The sequence below is a fragment of the Gobius niger genome, assembly GCF_951799975.1.
Source record: "Gobius niger genome assembly, chromosome: 2".
Taxonomy (NCBI): domain Eukaryota; kingdom Metazoa; phylum Chordata; class Actinopteri; order Gobiiformes; family Gobiidae; genus Gobius; species Gobius niger.
Window position 1 is genome coordinate 18102174 of NC_136853.1, and position 22862 is coordinate 18125035.

Sequence of the window (22862 nt, forward strand, 5' to 3'; positions counted from 1 at the left end):
GATTTTTCCATCGGCCTTTCACTGGCTCAACCATCTGCCATCGTGAAAACTCCAGAAAGCCTTAGCTTTGACTGCAACAACAGCAAAATCCTCTCCTTTCTTTACCTTTGTTATATGTGTAAATCCCGCTGATTTCCTTCTGAGCGGGCCAAATATCACACCTAATATACTCTACCCATTGCTAAAGACTGCCTGTATTTTTGGCAGTCCGTCAGTTTATTAAGCGTGGTTAGCTAAATGAGGTCTTAAAATAATGTGAGTTGGAACTAATCAAAATATTTTCTTTTGATTCTGCTGTGCTCTCAAGCACCCTTCTTTTTATTTATTAACTATTCCTACCATATTTTCATCTAAGTAGTATATTCACTACCATATGTGCTCCCACAACTGATTTTGGTGCTAAAATGTATTGGGTTCAACTAAAACTGTTGTGAGGTTCTCATCATATAGTATGGAAGGGAGTAAGTGTAGTTGTTATGGGAGAGTAGAAACTTAAAATAATAATGCAGGTCTATGTCCTTTTTTCTTCCAAATGGTTTTATTTATTACGTTGTTGAAGTATTGGCACTGAACCTCGTTTTTAAGATGCGTTTTCATGGGCCATTTCTAAAATTGTGTTCTGGTGCACCTAAATGAAAACTAGCCAACACTACTATACTTTAATCGGAGAGGGGCCCTACTTTCAAGGTCTTTACATTTAATACAGTAGTTTTACCCGTTTCATCTGCACTGCCTTAAAGGCTGTCTACCTGACTTTTTTTTTACTATAAACAAAGAGGATGCCATGAAATTGAAATGTTAGTTGTGGTCCAAACTAAAAATATGTAACATCCCAATTCTTCACAGGGATGAGTTTATAGGCACAATTTGTTACACTTCACAAATGTCTGCGTTTACAATATACTAAAGGAGGACATAACAAATTTTGTTACATTACCAGAAACAAGAATCGGGTACAGTGCCTTTAAATGTGTAAGCATCAGTCGTTGCCAGTTAAAGGAGCGTGTGATCTGCACTCGCTGAACCTGATGGATGAGCTATTTACTATGTTTACATCAGCCTTCTGCTGTGAGGATGACCTGAGAATTTAAGTGCAGTCTTTTAAAGTGGTGTACCAAGCAGACGAGTGAAAGGAAGGGCCACCAATCATCCCCATCTAAACAGCCTACATAACCCCGGGCTCGGGGTACAATCGGGACGCCCTGGGGTGTTTGGCAAACTTCGGAGAGTCAGCTTTGTCTGAGTCCAGGCACCAGAAGTAGTTGACTTTTAAAGAGGGACTATATATAAAGCATTCGTCTTAAAATAACAAGGCTCTGCTCACAAATACCCCTTTTTCACTGGCAATTCATGCCCAGTTCAGTGCCAGATCTAATCGTGTAGTCGAGTGTTTCCACCGGTCAGACCAGGGTCAAATGGTGTCAGCCAGGTACATGTTTTAGGACCGTGCTCGACCCTGGAGCCAAAGCCGGCTGAACTGATACTAACGTGACGTGAACAGACTGCTGGCCTCTGATTGGCCAGTGGAGAAAGGACAGCCCTCACTAAAACAGGCAGAGAATATGAGATTTAATATTTCACAACATAACACACTTGCTGAAAAAAGGTGTTTTTGCCAATGATTGCATTTAGAAGCCGTTAGCACAACTTTAGATGGAGTTAGCATAGCCAAGACTGATATCCCCGTGTATAAAATACACAGAGGGTTGTCATTTTGGATGCCAGGCTAGGTAGCCACAGCTGCCCTGGGTGTAGTAACAGAGGCAAGGCTGCCAATTTGCGCCATATCAGGCCCTCCGATCACCATTACAATCACTCATAATTTAAGTTTTAAGTTATATATATATGTATGATAATAATCTCTGTAGAGAGCAGTGAGCTGCCAGCATGGGCTGGCGCTTGGGGACTATCTCCATGTTGTGGAGCCAGGCTGGTGGTCAGAAACACCTGGCTGGAGGATTAACCTATTGCCCACACGTCTTTTTAACCTGAGAACATGCAAACTCCACACAGTAAGGCCCCGTCCAGGTGGGAATCGAACCCGGGACCTTCAAGCTGTGAGGCACGAGCGCAATGACAGTAAAGCACTTACTTACTTACTTACTTACTTACTTACAATTGTTTCCATTCTAAGCTGTAACTCACTATTTATAAGTGTGAATTTACAGCCCTAATATTCCCATGTGGCGTCCTGTCCTTGCACTAACCAGGCATGAACTTGCTTAGCTTCCAAGATCTGACAGGACTTGGCTGCATTAATTTCTATTAAACAATTATTGGGCAAGTCTATACTTTTGAGCGTGTCTGGCAGTTGCTAATTACACTTGAAGACTACATCAGTTCATGTTCAAAGCTATACAGCTCTTTTAGTGCGTTTTCAATGTGCTGTGGTTTATGCCTTTATAGAAAGTGAACCAAGAAGGAAACAGTGGTGGACAGACAACAAGCAGTACAATGACTCAAATTGCTTCAGGCTATTTCAAAAGTTTAATGTATATATGAAACAAGAAAATAAGGTAACATTTCAAACTAAACTGTTGCACAGATTTAATTTTATTGCGAGATTGCCCCGCGCGCTAGTATTTCATTTGCAGCCAGTAGCTTTTTACCAATGCTAAACCCTTCTACGTCATGCTTGACCGCTCTGAAGCCCTGAGCTGCTTCCAGTTCTGCTGAGATTTGAGCATTGAGTCTTTCACCCACACACTAAGACCAGCCAAGGGTGAGGGGTGACACAGGGGCTTTTCTTTTCATGTGCATTTCACCAAGAAAATCCTGCCGGTTGTTCCTGTGAGTCAGGTCGCACTAATTACCTACTTCCAGTGACTTCTGCTGCCCCGTCTTTCCCAAAGCTGGCTTGCATTGTCCACTCACTCAGAAGTGAGGCATTTTTGGACAGGCTCACCAATGACTACATGAGGCGTTTGGCGTTTGAGTGATGTGTCCCATTAGGGGTGCATAATTGGAGTTACATATTGGGAAAGTGGCTATAGTGTTTGGTTATCCCCTCAATCAGCCTGCGGTATTTTAATCCGACGGGAGCGATACGGCAGCTACTGAGAACTTAAGGTTCCTCTTTCATGATGTGATGTAATTTTGTGGACACGGAGAATAAACACTGCTTCTAAAAGTGTATACACAGCCCTTTGGATCTTATTCTGGACTTGAGTTGGCCGTCTGTCTGCTACTCCCTCTGTCTCATAGATCCAGCTGGGGTGGGCCCCTCTGCTCCTTTCCGACTGTTTGACTTATCCCAGTGTTGACAGTATGATTTGTTTGGGTCCGAGGAGGGAGTTTTCTGGAGCTTTGACTGGCCCCAGGAGTCACCGTTGGGTCCAGTTGTCACTTAAATTCAGCAGCCGGAGGTTTTGGCCGAGTGTCTTGTACCTGTGGACTGTTGCAGAATTCCTACCTGTCATCCCTGCCTTTCTTAACGAAGAGCGTTGGGACTCATGGCTAATTACGCATCCACAGTAAAGCAAATCCATATGCGCTCAACTTCGGATTGTTCCGATCTGGTTCAAACACGTCGCACGGGTTTCACATTTATCATAACAAAAGTAGTGCCCAAAAAATACATCCTATCCAGCTATTTATTGGTCTGTGGAATTACTCGGAACAACTGCACTGTTGCATCCAAGGCCTTTTTAATGCTTGTTCCATCGGTTACACAGGGGCTCATGACCAGCTTGAGCAGATTAACTTCTAGTCTGGTTATGATGGGTGTAATTCTCTCAATAACAGCTTTGAAATGGACAGAACTGGGGCTCAGTCAGTCAAATCAAATTGATTGGTCGCAACTACTAGAAATCACAGTGGCTGCAATTGTTTAATCAATGTGTCCTTTGCAAGCATAAAACAATCCTTAGTCGAAATGGTTTTGTTATAAAACCCAGTAGTTTTGGCCTCTACATGTTCTGAAATGTACAAAGGTTCATAGTTAAATTTTGACTTTTAAAAATAAACTGAATCTAATTGCAGTCGCTTTTCTTTTACTCAGATGTTGTATTTATCCCAAATCATTCAGTCCTATACATTATTATTACATAACATTATTATATTTTAATGAACAATACCAACAACTCTAATGGCTGCCAGTTTTGGGGACTGAATGATCTGTAAAGAACTCTTTATTCTCTCCAAGATGCGAGTGGTTAAGTGTGCTTGTGTGCCACCATGTCGTGGATGTGCCTGTGTGTGCGTGTTGCCCATGCTGGGTAGATTGGGATTCTCTGTACTGGTGTCCTGGTGGGAAGATGAACAGCTGGGCGTTAAGCAGCTTTCACTGTCATAGAAGCCGGACATCCCAGTCATCATCCCATCCACCCCCATCTAACCCCCCCTGTCCTCCACCATCCCCACCATCCTGCAACTGGACTCACGTAAAACTTACAATCTAGGTCTCCATGGTGCAGGAAGGGGGGGGGGAGATATTTCACTGTGTAATTACGTTTATTTACCAGTAATCTGCATATAAAGCATAAAATAAAGCTTAAAATACCAGGAGATAAGACAAAGTGAAGAATGAAGAAGACTAAAGCTTATCTATTATTTGCATATTTATATTTTAAAGTCTGTGCGTAGAATAATAAATGTCACAGGGTTGAGATTGTAATTTCAGTGCTTTAGCTGATTATTTTGAAATGTATTGTGCAGATGTGAAATATTTGCACCAAAGAACAGTGGAAAGAAAATGTCTAATAAAGGCAAGTGTGAGTAAGCTCTCAAGTTACGATTGTCAAATAACTCCTGTGGGGGTGTCTTGCAGCTTGTATTATTGAAGGAACAGCGGTTCTGTGTCATATCGACGACTGTGCTTCTCTCCTTTGGCCCTTATTCTCTCGGTGTTTCTCTCTGACAGCCACTGAATAAATGTGGTCACATTTGCCTATTGGCACCGGGCCATCTGTCACACACAGACTGAGATCCAGCCCTTATCCCAACCACCAAATATAGTCAACTGGTGCAACAGAGCACACACTACCACTGATCCCGCTGAATCACAACCAGAATGGGTCATGCACTCACAATAGTTAGAAAAATTCAGTCCTTTGTTTGTGCACATGCAAAGCCTCCTGTGCCACAAAAGGAAAGTCCCCTCCCAACCTGCTACTGTGTGGTTCCTTCATAAATTGTGTGAAGCGTGTTCATTTTCTCTGAGATAAATCGATTCACATTTTGTCTTTACAGAGTGTTGTCCGCTGCTTGTGGCATCCTAAGCTTAATCAAATCATGGTGGGGACCGGAAACGGGCTTGTCAAGGTCTACTACGACCCGCTCAAGAGTTACAGGTATCAAAATCCGGAACATTTATAAGCCTGCAATGCATTTGTCATGTGACTCAGCTATTATTGTGTGATTACTCCACATTATCTCTTTGCAGAGGCGCTAAGCTGTGTTTAGCAAAGACCAAGCGGAAAGAGAAGCACACGGAGATGCTAGCTCAAGATTACATCATCACACGTAAGTCCACTCTGCTTGTTTTCAGAACCAGAGCCTGTTTCATTCATGACATGACATAAATAACAAACATGAATCCCTCTAGGGCCATTTAATTTCACTTAGAAATTTCATAGTAATAATCCAAAAGAGTAAGCTTCTTTCAAACATTCTCCATGTCCATGTCGGTTTGCTAGGAAAACAGCTGAAAACTATTTCACTGCTTTACCTCTGGGATGTGTACGGGGCATGTTTCAAAAGTGACTGTAGTTTGTTTGATTTGCCAGTTTTCCGTTCATATTTCACTACAATACAGTAAACACAATCTCACTCTCAAAGGAATCTAAATTGGACGGGTCTGTTAGAGGTCACCGCAATAGACGGTTGCTCGGCGCTGTGCCACGAGACGAGCAAGAGGTCCCGATCACGCCTCTATTCAGTGGTGCCCGGCGTGATACCCCCCCCCCCCCCCTTACCCCAAACGCATTGGTCCACACCTGTCAGCTCATCACACACGGCCGCATCACCTCTTTAGCGCGTGTTCCTCACTTTCAAAACCTTTAATCACACGCGTTTGACGATTGCCTCAGTGTTTGGGGCCAACGCCGCCTCCGATTCGTCATTTAATTCAGGCGGGCCCCGGCACTGCGCTGGCTCCCACCACAACTGCTGAGTGACGCACTTGATGCCCCGGCTTTGGAAAATTAAAGAGGACAGGAAACAAGCGGGAGCCCATTGAGAAAAGCCGGGGAATCTTTTAACAGTAACCTTTTTGCTTAATGTAGCGTGGAGGAGGGAGAATTAACAGCAGAAGGCAGCGTGGACTCGTGGATGGAAAATCACTTTATCTAACCTCAATACTAAAGCGTTACTACCCGAGATGCAAGCAGAGCGCCCACTCTAATGAACACACACAATTTTGAAGGACAATAAATCAGTCACGCACTTGTGGCTTTGAGTGCTTTTATTGTGATGGCGTGCACAAACGTGTGAAGAGAAGCCCAGTGACTGCCTAATCAATATAATGCGCACTATGGTAGAAAATGTACACAAGCCATGCCACAGAGTTCAGCAGGGGTCTGTTAAAACCTGTCCGCTGAAGGATTAAGATATCAATAGGTTGTGTTCATGACATTCTAGAAATTGACGTCATGTCAAATGGACGGAAGGTGTCGGTGTTGCTCTTTCACGAACAGAAAATCCATATGAGGAGCCTTTTTTTGTAGCTCAAGACGAATTTGGTGTCTTTGCGTACAAACAACGGTGCGCCAGTGCTTTCGCCAGTCGCCTGAGTGCGAAGCTCAGAGACAGAAAAGGGGTCGGTTGAGGCGTGTGCCACAGGCAGCGCTGACTACAATGAGCGCTTGTTGCTTTCCCTTTGCTCTTACATTAAAGGTGCATTATGCAACTTTTTATGTGGAAAAAAAAGTTAATATTTGTGCGTATTTGAACTTGTAGTGACCTAGTGCCTGTACGAGTGGTCACCATGACGCCTTTACTTTCCATCAAAGTGGTCTAGGATGCTCAGGGATCAATTGTTTGTAAGGTTTTCACTGCTGACGGAGCCTCTCACCAGAAAACCTACAAAACTATTGATCCTGGAGCGTTGTAGAGACCACCTTGATTGAATGTAAAAGCCATGCTGACTACGCTGGGTCACTTCAAGGTTAGATACCCACAAACATCAACTTTTTTTTTTTCCAAACAAAAGTTGCATAATGCACCTTTTTAAGATCGCGTGTAGGACAAACAACAAACTGTTTCTCCCACGGTGACTTAAACACTGTCCATGTCCATTTTTTGGCGCTTAGAAACACCAGAAAGCAGATTAAAACAATTAAAAGGCCAATTGTACTTGAAAATGTGGATCTGTCCGTCAACTATTCAACCACAGTGTCCTTTAAGTTATGATCTCATGTGAACGCAATCTGTGACTGCGTCGAATCCGCAGATGCCCCTTTGTGCCTCCCCCTTAGTGCATAACGTGATCGTTCAGCGTTTGAATTACACAAGCAACTTGATTATGTTTGTTTGTTCTGTTGACAGCGCATGCCCTGCCTATGTTCAGAGAGGCCCGGCAGCGCAGCACCAAGAAACAACTGGAGAAGGACCGGCTGGATCCGAAGAAGTCGCACAAGCCAGAGCCGCCTGTGTCTGGACCAGGTAATGTTGGACTATATTGGTCCTTGGTTAATGCAGTTTAATCAAAACCGTATGAAGCCGTAACAAGCTTATTGTTTTTAAAGCATGTTCCTACTCTGTGTAAGTGAAGATGTCTGAATCCAAACTGTTGATGCAATCCAGCTGAGCAGCTCCCACTTGGCCTCCTCCGCTGCGTGTTGCCTCATAATATTTAACTGCATCATAACAATAATAATACTTTTGAATATTTATTTGTAACTTTTAATACAACACAGATATGGGTTACTACAGTTAATGCACAGCAGCAGGACTTTTTATGCTATGCCAGAAACGAAATACCAGCTGTGGGTAAACTTTCTTGTACTTGGGCAATCAGGTTCAGGGGCCAAACATCATAGTTAAACGTCCAATGTTTTGGTTATTGCTTTTCCAGAACATGTTATACTATTGTGCCTCATTAAAACATACCAGAAGTTGTGATTCATTCCATCCATGCTTGGTTGTAAATCCTGTCTTCTTCTCAATTGATTTTTCTCCAGAATGTGCGTCTCTTTGTTTTTAACATCCATAAGCTGATTGTTTCAGCGCTCCAATTGCCTTCTCTTGAAGGAACAGGCCACCGTTTTTCCATACAGAGATATGTTCTTGGCTGAGCGTAGTGGAGTAGATGCGTACCTGACTGAGGGCATGCACAAAGATGTTGTTAGCATTTAGCCTCCTCCTCTCCACTATGGGGCCAAACGGGTGAAGTTAGAAGCGACCAAGCTCTTCCACGTTTTCCCTTTTTAAATACGGTTATGTGAGCGGTTACACGATCCATGATAAGTGGATAAAAAGGGGTACTATATTGTAAGGTAAGAGGAGGAGAGGCTAACATCTTTGATCTTTGACTGAGCGCACGTGTAAAGACCAGACAGGTACGCATCAACTCGTCTAACCTCAGGAATGAACATATCTCAGTATGGAAAACCGTGGCATTCCTTTTTTTTTTTCTTCATCCCAGTGGTGTTTTGTCTGCATACAAAACCAAAAATGCTAATTCCTGAATCTATCTTGTGTTTGCCAGGTCGTGGGGGCAGAGTGGCAGCTCACGGTGGCACACTGTCTTCTTTCATTGTGAAGAACATTGCATTAGACAAAACGGACGACAGTAATCCACGAGAGGCCATCCTACGACACGCCCAGGCTGCAGCAGAGGACCCTTACTGGGTCGCACCAGCATACACACAGTAAGGAAACCTAATGTGACATTACTTATTTATGCTGACAGGACAATTTAGTGAGTGACCAAGTGTCTGTAAACTGAGTAGGGGTCATTATTATATTGCTTGCCTTCTGCAGTGTTACCCATACATTTTTAATAAGCTATACATTTTACAGATAGGTGTTCAAATGGCAGAAAACTGAAGACGACCTCTTAAGATCATTATCCTAAAAACCCTGAATTGGGTAATTGCGGTTGTGGCATTGGTTTAGTTTTGGTTTTGCAGCCAATGATTTGCTGTGAAGTTTAAACCGTGTCCAAAGTAAACCTGTGTGAATCCCTTTAGGACGCAGCCTGAGCCCTTGTTTGCAGAAGCATCAGACGAGGATGAGGAAGCCGACAAGGAGCCCGAGTGGAAGAAACGCAAGATCTGAGGCTTCTCAACACAAACTCTGTGGGTTTTTATAGCTGATAAAGCGGCTTGTGCATACAAATAGCTACAAATGCAAAAAATGCTCTTCTGATCACAAAGTAATGGCTATACCTCCCTTTGTTGTTTTATATGTATGTGCTTACATACATACAGTGGGGAAAAAAAGTATTTGGCCAAAATCCAATAGAAAGTCTATGGGAAACTGACCAAATACTTTTTTCCCCCACTGTATATGTGTATGTTGTGCTTCAATGGTAAGGAGCTATAGAGATGTCTTTATTGGCAAAGTAGATTTTCAATTGCCATTCATCAACCAATAAAAGAACGGGGCTTTTTAACATTGGCTATCATAGTATTCTATTGTCCCTTTCTTTCCACATTTCCAGAGTTTGCTAATGCCTCATAAATCAGCTCCAGATCTCGCTGTCTTTTGCTACCAACTATGTGGAACAGTCAGATTCTCTGTCAGAAACACACACAAAAATGATCCTTGCCGTTCTGTTTTATTTTTTTGTCATTTCACCTTTTTAGATTAAAAGCCTTTGTCAATTTCTTCCTGCTGTTTGGCACCAAAAAAGACGACACAATAAAGATATCTGAATCGGATACTTTGAATATATCATTTTGAATCTTTGTTTGTCCAAGTGGCTAAATGTGTTGAACTGAGTACAATTTCCAGCCGAACCACTGGTCCTGCCACGCTAAAGGTAAAAATATTGAATACCCAAGTGAAATTGGTCATTTGTTTATTGTTGCACGTTAATGAACACACATGTAAACCCAGCGCCACGCTGGACGGTAACCATGGGAGGGACTGTAGCAATTTCAACTTGCACTCATTCATCCTGGACCCAGAGGGGACTCTGTTTTACATGTTTTTAGTGGTAAGGGAAACCTATGCAGACGGGGGAAGAACATCCACACAGACGACACACAGAAAGGCCGTTGTCCCACCAAGCACAGTTATAGGGTGAGCATGTTTTCTGCCTCATAACATTTAAAGAGGGTTAACGACAAAAAATGCATTGGTGTTTTTGTTCCTGCAGTAAAAAACAAACAAACTGAAACATAAATCTAAAAGCTTTTTCTTGCATGTGATGCATTTTGTGCTTTAAAAATTAGGGAGTAACAGCGGTATTGCATATTGCAGAGCTGTGTATTTTGGCCGGACCGCCTGGGAATATTTTACAAAGTTCGTAGCTGATGGAAAACCTGAAACATACATGAGATACTGCATGATATTTTACTCAGTACATTGGTTTCATTATGAGTTTTTTCATTGGTGAAAATGTATATATCGTTCTGTGAGTATATTGCCAACTGCTTCAGTTTGCCTAGCGTGCCAAGCATGAGTTTTTACTTTGTTAGGTCATCTGTCGGAAACTTTCTCGTGATAACATGATGCGAAAAAAGAGTTTCTAGTTTCTTATGACGTAGCAACATTTAAAATGGAATGTTCAGCGGCGTGACTTCAAAACCACATTCAGATTTAGATACAGTAAAACACACTAACGCATCTTGAAATGTTAAATATCACTTTCCAAGAGGCTGTTTCTCTCATACATTCATAAGTGGCTCTCTGCATTGTTTTTACTTTCAATTATTTGTCAGCCTGTATTTCTTTTTGTTGACTCACAATTGGCCAAAGTGCAAAGCAAACTCAAAACCTCCAGCCAACGCAAATCACAAGCAGACCGTTCAATGTCTCTGTTCTGGCAGGCGTCCTGCGACCATAAAATTCATATGAAACAAAGTCACAGGGGGAGAGGAACAATATGGAAGAGGCACAACAATGGGTGTCGTTTTTAAGAGTGACTAAGCAGGACAAAGAAGGGAGGAGGCTGACGTCAGGGCCAACTAAAGGTTTGCTCTGACCTCTGTGTGGCGGATTCTGGAGAAGGAGCAAAGTTAAACGTGCAGATCAATTAGACAGTGTTTCATGTGTAGATGCGGCTTTTATGCCTCATAGGAAGTCGTTTTCTGTAGCATTACTTTAGGGTGGTGGCTCTCACACTTTTCACACCATAAACCCTATACCGGTGTAAAATGTATTTAGTAGACTTTGCATGAATAATATTTTGTATAATCATATTTAGTCAAGGTCCTCTGCATCATGTTCGTTGTCCCACATGAACAAAGCAATGAACTGAAACGACATGAAGTATGATTTTAGTCTCTTCTTTTCACTTTTATATAGTCATGTTTTAGTCGAGAAAAACATCTGTAGATTTTAGCTTTAGTTTAATTTTGGTCAGCAAAAAAATGTCTGACTAAAATCAAAACAAAATAATTTAGTCGATGAAATAAGGGTAGGGGTTAAACATTGAGGAGCCGTGCATTATACAGTTTTAAAGCTGGGGTACCGGACTTTTTGTGGTTGAAATGTACATTTGTTTTTACCACCTCAGGGTGAGTTATAAACACAGCAAAAAACAGATATTGCTAAATTATATTCACCTAATTATTTATTGAGCGATAGAAGATAGAAACACCACTATAAAACGTGCATATAAACAATTTGCTAGAACAATTTGGACATGCAGGAGGGATTGTGCATTGTGTGTGCTAGAAACGAGTTTGGGCCAAATAAAAATGTGTGGGGAAAAATCGGGTACTCCAGCTTTAATGCACGATGTGGAGGCAAGAACGCCACAACGCGGAGCGGAGGCTCAATCATACTTCACAAGATGCAAGAACTTCTTGTTCTTGCACCCTGAGCTTCAGAAGTCACTTTTGCCTTGCTGCCGTGGAACTGTCATCAGCTGCAAAATGTTTCCATGGCGACAAGGCAAAAGTGACTTCATTTTGTTCTTGCGGCTCAGGGTGCAAGATTAAAGTTCTTTCGTCTTGTGAAATATGAATGAGCCTGTGCGTTATACAGTTTTAACGCACAGCAGTTAGCCAATCAGAATTGAGTATTCACCCAGACCATGGTTTGAGTTGTAGGTTCTTAGCTAGAGCATAACGTTTTGTAATCTAGACACTATATAAACTATTAGTTCAGTTCAGAGACATCGAGTGTACCTTACTGTATGATCCAGCGCTTTAATAGTAGGCTAGTGGTAATCATGTTTTACTTGCAGTACTAAAATTGGAAGTGTGTTGGGGACAGTAGCCTCTGTAACATACACAATCTGGGCCTGTGTTTCAAACCCGCTCCCCTTCGCACTGAGCCCGTCAAGTGTCCCGCGCACTGGAAAGACTGTGGACGGCTCCTGATTTACAGTGGAGTGGCCCTTTACAGCCCGCTTTTGTTTACTGTACGACCCTGGGCTGCTGTTCAGGAATGCAGAACACAATCCAGTCCACTCCATCCGCCTGCCTCCATTCTCCGTTTAATTTTCATCCCCAATTTTACATGATGCTTGTGTAAATATCAGCCTCCAAAATTAGCCCCATCTGGCCAGGGCTGCACCTTTTTTTTGCACATACCAGCACACACACTCTTTAAATAGAAACGAGTTTAATTCTGTAAAAAGTTATAAAATGAATATTGTACAAAAATAAAGTTTGCCAAGAGCTTTGGTTCTGTAACACAAAACAACGAAGACGACACAACAGGAGTGACAATTCTAACACTGAAGATGTGGATTTGAGTTTGAAGCGTAAAGAATACCAGTTAAAACAAAGATGGCGGAGCAAGTGTTGTGCACCTTCTTCACTGTGTGGTATTGAAGTCTGGTGAGGCGCTTATGGGAAACTCTCCGTACAGAACACTCATCTGGAAAGGCTTATGCACCATCGGTTGTTAAAGATGATCCAATTGATGAAGTATGCAGTGATAACGTCTTGAGTTATTTTTTCTCTTCTTTTTCAATGAGTATGCCCTAATTTCAGCTTGATACCGTGGATTTGTTCTGCGTGTGGGGGATTACTCTCTAAAGCTGGGTGGGCACAGATACCTTGGTCTCTAATCCTTGCTACTATAAAGACGTAATGAGAGCTCTATCGGCGGTATTTGTCTTGAGAGTACAAATGTTTTCCGGGTGGCATGTGCACTGGAGACACATGAACATTTCCAAACAAATAGATAAATACAAACAGCTTTTCCTTTTTTAAACAGGCTGTTCAAAACTCATATTTTTTGGGTGCACTTGTATGCATTTATATTATGCATATAGAGCTCAAAAGTCCCGCCCATTTCCGGTCCTTTGCCCGGGCCCGGAAGTAAACGTCCCCTTCATATTTTGCATTCATTTTTATAGTTTAGAAGCATGACCAGTGTGGGGCAAGTTACTTTAAAATTGTAATATATTATATGTTAGTGATTACAGCTCTCAAAATGTAGTATGTTTCTACTTTGTACTTTGAGTTACTTTTGAGTTACTTTTGAGTTACTTTTGGCAAAATATAAACTGAAAATCGTAATAATGCCACTGAGCAAAAGTGCAGTCACAGATTTCCTTTCCCCGTTCTCTTGAGTTTTGTTTTGAGGACATTACCTACACATCTTATTCACCAGTGTCAAGCTTGATTTGGTGCTGCATTTTATTTTTCGGGGGAGTTTGGCATTTTTTCTTTTGTGCATCGATACAAACCATTTAAATGCACGTGTAACTTGAGTTACTTGAATTGTAATGACTAATATATTCCCGTATTTTGTTTAAGTAATATTATGTTATATTCCTTAGTTACTGAAAAAAGTCACACAGGCTAATCAGCTACCGACCATCACGGGGATATAAGAAAGAAAACACTAAATATTTGAAAACACAGTGAAGTGCTTTTATAACTTTTCAGTTTATAAAGTTTTAGGTGAATCTTCAATTTAAAATTGTGTGTTTTATGTCCACAAGTGACCGCATTGCTGATTTGCTGCTATTGTTCTTTTAAACCCTTCAGATATATTACATATTGGACCGAAAGTGGGCGGGACTGTTGAGCTCAATTGCAAAGAACTACACATATCAGAAAAATCTAAATATACAAATTGGAGGCTTTAATCAATTTGTGAAATTACTCATGTGGTTACTCAAGCTTTCATCAATATTACATTAAATTAATCTACCATTTAATGCCTCATATGAAGCATACTAAAATGTCGCTTCTAGACCATATCTTCATTAATTCAAGCAAAATCATGATTTATTTTGACATTTAAAATCATAATGTGTGTGTTATATATTGCTATGGAACATGTGTGCCGCACATCACATTTTTCTCCTAATATTCTGCAGCCCTGGGGAAAATGTTTAGTCCAGTGATTTTTACATCTATCAGGTGATGACAGCTTTCACAGTAGCCAAATAGAACTTAAAATGCCTTTACCAAAACATCGTAGCCAGCAGGGCTATTTGGTTAAGACCGTTAGAAGGATCACTTACAAATCTGCTTTGAGGGAGTTGGACCTGTCTATCAGAGCAGAGACAGAGCCCCCATGAACTTTAAAGCCTATTGGGATGCTAACCGCTGCAAAGCTTTTCGCTCAGACTTGGTGCAAGGCCAGGCTGTGGTTTCGGGTAACATATGCCTTTCCAGCAGCTTCTGTGTTCTGTGGCGTGAACTAAAGGAGGGCTTCTCAAAGACACATTCATGTCTTCAAAGGACGAAGTGTACCATTTTGTTCTCATTTTTGAACTGGCTGATGTTCCATGAAGAAATAGCAAACTATACATTTTGCTGTGTCAAGGATTAGGAATATCTGCAATATTAATATGATTTTTCTTCACACAAATGCTTGTCAGAGAAATCCATGAAATGACTTTGTGAACATCAAAAACTCCAACCTTTGGTTTTGACGCAATTAGGACTTGTTAACAACCACTGAAGTTTTTAGTGGTTTAGCTAAACAAAAACTGTAAAAACATTCTCCAAACCAAAAACCTGTGACCGATTAAACAGCAAACATCCATTGGTCCCCTCTTTGATGTAAATCTCTCCTCTCTAAATATACAGTACTTTCTATTGCTAACTTGTATTAATTATAGCTACGCATTTGAATACCTGGAATTGATATGAAGCAAAGAAGTCATATAAGGATCGTGAGAATAGCTTTGTGAGTGTGATAAAATTGCTCCACTATGGCACTGTTCAGAAACAAACAGAGCTTTTAAATAAATAAACAACAACTTCTCTGATCAAATGGACTGAAATAAATAACAATAAGTTAATTCTATCTTAATAAATATACCTCTTACACACATGTGTATATCTATATATAAGCATGTATTTATATTCATATATTTGAGTTTATTTATGCAGAAAGTCCTGTGTAGTAGGTCTTATCTCCCGGCTCTTAATGTAAACGTCCAGACACTATGAATGTAGTGATTTAGCATGCAGCTGAGTATACTCCTCAAATCTGTTTTCATCGCTATCAGCCTTGGAAAAACTGATATTCCTAAGGAAATTCGCATACTCCAGACAGAACCAAGTCCTCTCAAGTCCTCCTTTAAATATAAGACAGTCTTGCTGGCCATGTGATCCGACGGACTGAAGCTGCAAATGTGTGAAAGCAACCTTAGATCCTCACAATGTTCCTGGATGCTTGTCCTTTTCTGGACCCTGAGACTTCTCATACACAGGCACACTTCCTGGCAGAATGCTTTTTCAGAGTGTGATATACTACATTATCATCCAAAAAGGACAAGTCGTCGTCGAAAGCGATTGGCCGACAGCAGGTGCGAGAGGGCGTGTCCTTGTCCAGCTTCTTGTTGTGTGTCAGGTTGTTGAGGATTTTGTCGTAGTTTGTCTCTGCGTCCACACAGGGCCCACTGCAGTAGCGGAAAATCAGCTCCTCTTTGGTCTGGTATCCCAGGCCTAAGTCTGTTACATTGAGGTGAACTTCCTTCAGCAGGCAGCCCCGGCCCTGCACTGCTATGGTCCTGTCCCTGTTCTTGTCTCCGCGCCCTCCTTTGCCCCCTCGGCCCCGGGAGCGCCCCCTGCGCCGGTCGTTGTGGCTTCTGCCCTCTCCTCTGTCTCTGTGCCTCTGGTCCCTTCGACCTCTGCTGCCTCCTCCAGGCTCGGACGACCTCCGCAGACGTCCAATTGTTGTCTCGATAAAATCCATCACGTCCTCGAGCTGGTTGGGGTATGGCCCTCTCGTGTCATCTATGAAACAAACACGTTACTTTGGCATGACAGTAGGAGTGCACAGATACAATTATGAACAATGTAACTCGTTATGCGCAAATCACAGTTTAGACCAGTGTTTGCCAACTGTGAAACTGAGCAGAATTTCATTATTACTTTCAAAGAAAAGTTTGTATATTTTGAACATAACACTTCACTTATACTGAATAATCTATGCTCCTCGAGTCAGGGGGTACTCAGAGTATAATTCAATGCCTCAAAGGGTACGTGGGACTATAAAGATGAGGAACCACAGGGTTAGTCTACCAATTTCACCTGAGCATAGTTGACACAAACATAATATTTTTTATTTTTTGCCAAAATATCGGATCGCAATACTTTTTGCTGCAATACTAAGTATCGATACTGTTAGAGGATAACATTAAGGAGGATTAAATCGCTTTTTATCATACTGGGTCAGGCTGTACAGTACTATCTCTGTCATAGCCTTGACTGTGGTGCTCAGACTCTTGCGTATCAGTATGACGCTCTGAGAGGTATTTATCTCTTTTCTGTGGAAGCATGAACAGAATAAATGGTTGGACTAGCGCAATGTCTCGAGTTCATGTCTCTGGGTCCCGCCCCGATGGTAAATTAACTTCTCCTGTATAAGACATCCAGACTGCTGGCTATTCTTCATCCATCCTCTCAAACACCATTGTTAAATCTCTAACAGATACTTTATCAAGTATTGCAATACTTTCAATACTTGTGTTTGGAGGCATTTTTATCACGCACTCCTTTATTTTCCCAGTAACAGTTACACAGCACTTTGTTACATTTGGTGTCAATGCACTTTTCAATCTTAATACTTCAATAAATGTTGAAAGTCATTTGGTTTATAAACTTTGGACACATTAATTTAAACATGTTACTTAATATAATTACTTATTGTATTGCAATATGTCTCGGCCCCCGAGTATCGTGACACGTATTGGATCCCAGCCTTATTTTGAATATACATTATAAACTCTTTACTATATTTTATATTTTGCTTTTGTTTTCTCTGGTTGGATATTTCATGCAGACATGTAAAGGTGCAACAACATTACACCACTGGGCAGTGAGCGAGTCTTCTATGAAACCTTCCCTCTTTATATGTTTTAGACTGAACTTTTTTCAACTTTTCTACATAAACTGGCAACTTCACACAACTATGACTGACATTTAACACACATGCATTATCCCATCAAACAAAGTCAATTGGAAAACAGGGTTCATGTGACTACAAGGCTCATTGCTGACCTTGCACTGACTTGTGCAGAACAAATGCAGTATATCTGTATATCTGCGAGTATAAAGCGCACATGCTGATTTACTGTTAGCCCAAGGTAAAAGAATGCAAGCTTGGTCCAGCTTTGAGCATATGGACTTGCAGGTGTTCTGTAATGTTGCAGAAAGACAGTCTGGTTGATCATTATTGTTTTTATGCATAGTCAAGGGGGTTTACATACAGTAAGGCCACAAACCAAACTACTGAACAGCGACACATTTACGCACAAACTGTTTTCTATGTTTACAGTAGGCCCACTATAATGCGGCTACTCCAGTGAGCATGACTTTCAGTTTTTCTTTTAAAAGCACCTAGACTTAAAAGGGAATTACATCTTCTGAATCATTTAGACGGAGCAGATCCTCGTCAGCGCAAACTGAAAACATACAGCGCCCCACCATCTGCCTGAGCGGGGCCAGAGGGAGAGCTCCAGTCCGCCCGCATCTACATGTTGATTCCATTACGCTGCCTCAAGGTCTGGCAACAGATAAACTGCTAAATCACCGAGCCATATTGTTCTCCAATTCATCAATTAGTCTAACTCCCATTACCTGTGTGTCAGTGTGTCATTAGAGCGGCTGGGTGCCAGGTCTGGCAGCTGGGCTTGTGGTTTTACACCCGAGCGTCTCTGTTGTGGTGTCGCCTATCTGCTCTCATCTGCCTTTTCTAATAGTGAGGCCGACACCGGATCCGGCGGCGCTGCACAGCTGATTGGTCTGCCGCCTCTGTATCAGGTAAGCCAGAGCCAATCTGTTTAGACACACCTGCCCTTTGATTTAGACAGCACCTATTGTTGTCAGCTGACGGACGAAGGCGCTTCAGTGTGCACCTGCCGACAGCCACTGGATATCTACATTTTTCATTGCACATACAGTACAATGGCAGGTAATAACAGTGATACATTTGGCTGATATTTTATTCTTTGTGCTGGTCAGGAGCAGGGAGCTGTGATTGAGCAGGAGCACCAAGCAAGAGGTTTCAGTGTTTTTACTGTAGTGGCAGGGGAAACCCATGGAAACACGGCCGCCCTATTTCTCTTTGTCACAGGTTTCACTCTCAATACACTCCCAATAATACATAAGCACAGTTCTCAGTGGAATAACGTATTAAGTGTATATAAGAAAGGAACTACTAACAACTGTCAGCAGAGTAAAAGCTGTTAACACAACCACTTCATAAGAGCTTCACCTCACGCCGCGGCCCGGCACCGTCACCGTCACCCTCCTCGAAACAGAACATGAGGTGGCGGGACAAACATGCAGACAAAAGTTCCATTCCTTATCTAGATTGTTGGCATGAACTTTTTGTAGATGCAACAAAGTGTCACATTCGTCTAAACAAAATAAATTCCTGCCCACTGTCGCTGTTAAGACGAAACATAAACAGATCTCGGGCTTGATACTTCAGACTCGCCGCGCCAGTCCCTTACCCCTTCTCTCTTTTGAATTCCAGCAGCTCTCCCTCTTAAACATGCCATGTTTCCTCACTCTAGGGCAGATGGGTAAAAGGTCATATGTGGCTAATTTAGAGAGGCAGAGGTGAATGTAAACACAAGTGCAAACAGTTGGAAATGTGCGCAGCAGATTGGCCTCAGGGACTGGGGGCTTGTTTTGACCTCGCTGTGATGTAACTAACAACTGCAATAAAAGACAAATTAAGATCATAGCCCGTGATAACCCCTCTGTCTGAGAGCCTTATCAATGTAGGACTCAGCTCTGCAAACAGCAGCAATAGTAGAGAAGCAAGAATAGTAAGTAAAGAATCTTTGACTGAACGGTGAGTCCAGAAAGTAAAGAAAAATGAGCATATGGAGGGAGTTTAAAGTCGACGTATTAATCTGCAAGTTCACATCAGAATAAGACGTTACTTACATTGATCCTCCATTGAGATCTTGTGCAGACTGTGGTGTTGTGGCTCTAACTCCTCGCTGTCCTCCTCTGATAAGGACACAGAATCACTGCTGCTGGAGAAATAAGTCCTCTTGGCTGGGCGGGTGTTTGGGAAAAGAGGCCGTGAAGCTACAGAGCTCAAGAGCAACAAACATGTGGCCAAAACATCCCATAACTTCATCTTAGACTCAGTTCCTATGGAGAAACCTGCAGACAAAGCGATGGCATTAGTGTCTCACTCCTGATCTGTGTTGATTTGGCAATGGGCCAGCTCACAGTGCTTTCAATAAAGTCAGTAATGCGTTCCAAAATGTGCTGTGACCAACTATGCTGTGACTCATCTTATATTAATAACTGTGTGTCATCATGTCAAGGGGCTTTGATTGCCCACTTGTCTTTGGCTCAAAGGTGACTTGAAACTATTCACAACAAATAAATACTTTTGAACAGTATATTATACAGATAAATATTAGCAGTCATCATCACGCCATCTGCCAAAAATATTCGTGCGTAAATGCATGCGTAAAATGAAGCACATTATAGGGTTTTGCCTTCAGGCATTGGCAGAAGGCCATTAAGAAATTATAGATTATAATCAATCCATCAAAACTTTTTACTTTGTATATGAAGATTACAGATTAGATGAGTTCTGCAAAGTGAGGCATGGCGGCAAAGTCTCGCAATGCTTTGGTCAGAGCACGCAAAAGCGTGCTGGCAACGATAGCCTAAATAATGGTAAGAGTTGGCCAGATGGCAATGCCCAAAGCTTACGTGACTCTGTCTAATGGCATGTTGAGTCTGCACTAACCTAAACATCTAAGTGTATGCATGCGTAAATACGGGCTCTATAGGACAGTGTCACGATTTATTTCACTTTAAGCCGGCTACTTAATTTTATATGCTTACCTTAAATATGGCCCATGCAGACCCTTTCCTTGTCTGACCGTTGGGTTTATAATCCAAAGTGAAATCTGCACTCATTTAGTGTCCAAATTTGCGCATTGGATTTAAAAGCCACAGAAATCTCTCAATAAAAGTTCAAACTAAGCAGCTGTCCAAAAACAACCATCTGAAATGGCGCGCCAGGTGTGTTTTTCATTCTCCAAACCGTGCGTCTTTTCGCGCACTCTTCCAAGCGAGTCCAAAGGTAGGCAGTGAAGAACTCAGTGCGGACCGAGTGCCACTGCGCCCCGGGCTTCAGTTGCAGTCCCTGATTAATTGGACGCTACGTTTCCACGTTTGAAATCCGAGAGACGTCCACCATCTCGAGTCAGAGCAAGTCGATGAAGACATCAGCGTCAAAAAAAAAACGAGACGCACAACAAATGTCCAGATGAGGTTAAATCCAGAAATTCCTTAAGAAGTCAAAACGAGATAAAGAACACAAAATGTTTTTCTCCATATTTCCCTGGTCAAAGAGCGTCTACGCAGATGGTGTCAATGCGGTGTCCTCATACTGGACTGAAGCGGGACAGATGTCTGCGCATAGCACGGCACCAGGCGCGCCGGGCACTTTGGAGAGATTTATAGATGTGTGCGCTCTGACGTTCTGACTAGTTTGTGACCGCCCCTGCGCTTCTCCACGAGAACAAACAGCGAGACCCGTCCACAAACGAGTCCGAGGCAAAGCCCTGTAACCCCGTTTGGAGCAGCGCGCTTTTCAGATGTCTTGGGGATTATGTCACACATCCTGATGTCCTCGGATTAGATTTCAGAATGCGGAATGCGATTTAGAGATGTTCTGTAGCGATGCATGTTTCGAACCCGATCTCCGCGCGCTGGTGTCAGGTTCGGTCTGGTGGCTGCACGCTTCTCATGTTTAAGCTCCTCTTCTGCTGCTATTTACTATTTGCTACTACTGTTTTTGTGTGAACGCAGGGACAGGGCTCTCGGCCATTGTCGGGCAACTCCTGGAAGCTGCATTTTATCTGTCAACAGTTTTATGACCATAAACTGTAATTTATGACCACACAAGTACTCCAAATCAACAGCTGAGGTTGAGTTGTGTCTCTAAACCTTGTCAACTCCCAGAGGTTTAACAATATAGTCGGCCTTTTTATGCAGCTTATTGTACTGGAAAGAGAGTGCTGTTATATTGATGCTGCAGTCTTGGTTTAGTCTATTCTCAGTTTAGCTCAGGTTTACTGTAAAGGTATGGGATATGGGGAAAAGATAATAACAAGATGACAGGATATATGTGTGTGTGTTTTTTTTACTTTCTAGTCTCTGAAACCAAGCCACAAATATCTAGCAATGAGCAATAGATGAAAGCGCTGGATTGAACGATGATTGAGCTTTCAAGCTAAAGCCACGTGAGCTCAAACTTTTTGTCAGGTTTAGGGTTGTCAAAATGATGGAGAAAATGTGTTGTCGTGACCATATGATTTATGATCATTTTAATTTGATCATTACCTTTTGTTGATCACATGTTTTATGTGATCAACAATAAAATGGGTAAATTCCTTTTTTTTTTTCTTCTCCTTTCCATTATTTTTCATCATTAAAAAAAAGAGAGTGTGACAACCAGCTCCACGTGTTTAAGACCATCCTCTCTCTCATTCTTGTCACTCAATCCTCCTGTAGTTGTCAGGTGTATAGGCCGGGGGCAAAACACCAGACTCTCACCACAATAAAAAAAAAAAGAAGCCAAACCAAGCTTTCAATCAGCCCTGATGATTTACACGCCTTACCAGCCTTTCATGTCCGCCTCTCAGTGGAATGAAAGTTCCTCAAAGCAGTTTTCAGTATTACGGACAGATTCTTTCCAAAACACTTTCCAGGCATTTTTTTTTGTTTTTGTTTAAGTGAAATCCCACTGTGGCTTCTTCTCTCCTCCCGTTAAAACCTTAATCGTTAGCTGCTGCTCTTGTCTTTACATGTTTTCATTGGAGTTTTTCAGAGCCTCGCCATGGTCCTGAGCCAAGTCTTCATTGTGTGGATTCCTTTCGGTCATGTTCTCACAGGGCTGCATTGTGCTGACTGACAGCCACTAATGTTTCTCTTTTCATGATGCAGCTTTTAAATCCACATCATTTGTTGTTGTTTTTGTGCCAGCTCTGATCCTCCTCAATCTGGGGCTCCTCTATTTCCACACAATGACGCGGATTCCTGGTGGTTTTGTGCAACACTTGCTGTTATTGTACGGCTTTTACGGTAAGGAACATTTAACAGCATTCCACATTCAGTCTCATTCCAGTAGCTATAGCTTAGATAAAAAAAAACACACTGCATTTCAACTCAATAGGCCACCGGCGTGATTCATTATGGGCGTTTTTATTGGGTAAAGTAGTATATACTGAGAGTGGGCTCACCTCAGACCTAAGCGAGACATCACCAGCTTTCCATAATGGGGTTTTGCTTTGACAACAGGTGGCCAAACATAGGTTCATGTGAGGTGTTTTTTCCAGATGT

General features: G+C 42.0%; 2 protein-coding genes across 3 annotated transcripts in view; one reads left to right on the forward strand and one right to left on the reverse strand.

Moving 5' to 3' along the window:
* Positions 1–9354, forward strand: part of wdr70 (WD repeat domain 70) — a 31694-nt gene extending 22340 nt beyond the window's left edge. Inside the window, exons 14-18 of the mRNA XM_079581128.1 lie at positions 5191–5291; positions 5384–5463; positions 7486–7602; positions 8648–8810; positions 9132–9354. Of these exons, the coding sequence (XP_079437254.1) occupies positions 5191–5291; positions 5384–5463; positions 7486–7602; positions 8648–8810; positions 9132–9219 (549 nt within the window). The 3' untranslated portion in view covers positions 9220–9354. The remainder of the gene's footprint in view (positions 1–5190; positions 5292–5383; positions 5464–7485; positions 7603–8647; positions 8811–9131) is intronic.
* Positions 9355–15353: 5999 nt separating this feature from the next.
* gdnfa (glial cell derived neurotrophic factor a) lies at positions 15354–21160 on the reverse strand. 2 transcript variants are annotated; one of them, XM_079551735.1, is made up of 3 exons: positions 20358–21160; positions 19434–19658; positions 15354–16268 (listed from the first exon to the last, which is right to left on the reverse strand). In XM_079551735.1, exons 2-3 carry the CDS (start codon positions 19630–19632, stop codon positions 15733–15735), a joined length of 735 nt encoding a protein of 244 aa, XP_079407861.1. In that variant the 5' UTR covers positions 19633–19658; positions 20358–21160; the 3' UTR covers positions 15354–15732. The 2 variants fall into 2 exon arrangements, with proteins under 2 accessions (XP_079407861.1, XP_079407860.1); XM_079551734.1 differs by lacking the exon at positions 20358–21160 and having other exon boundaries at positions 19434–19845.
* Positions 21161–22862: the final 1702 nt, after the last annotated feature.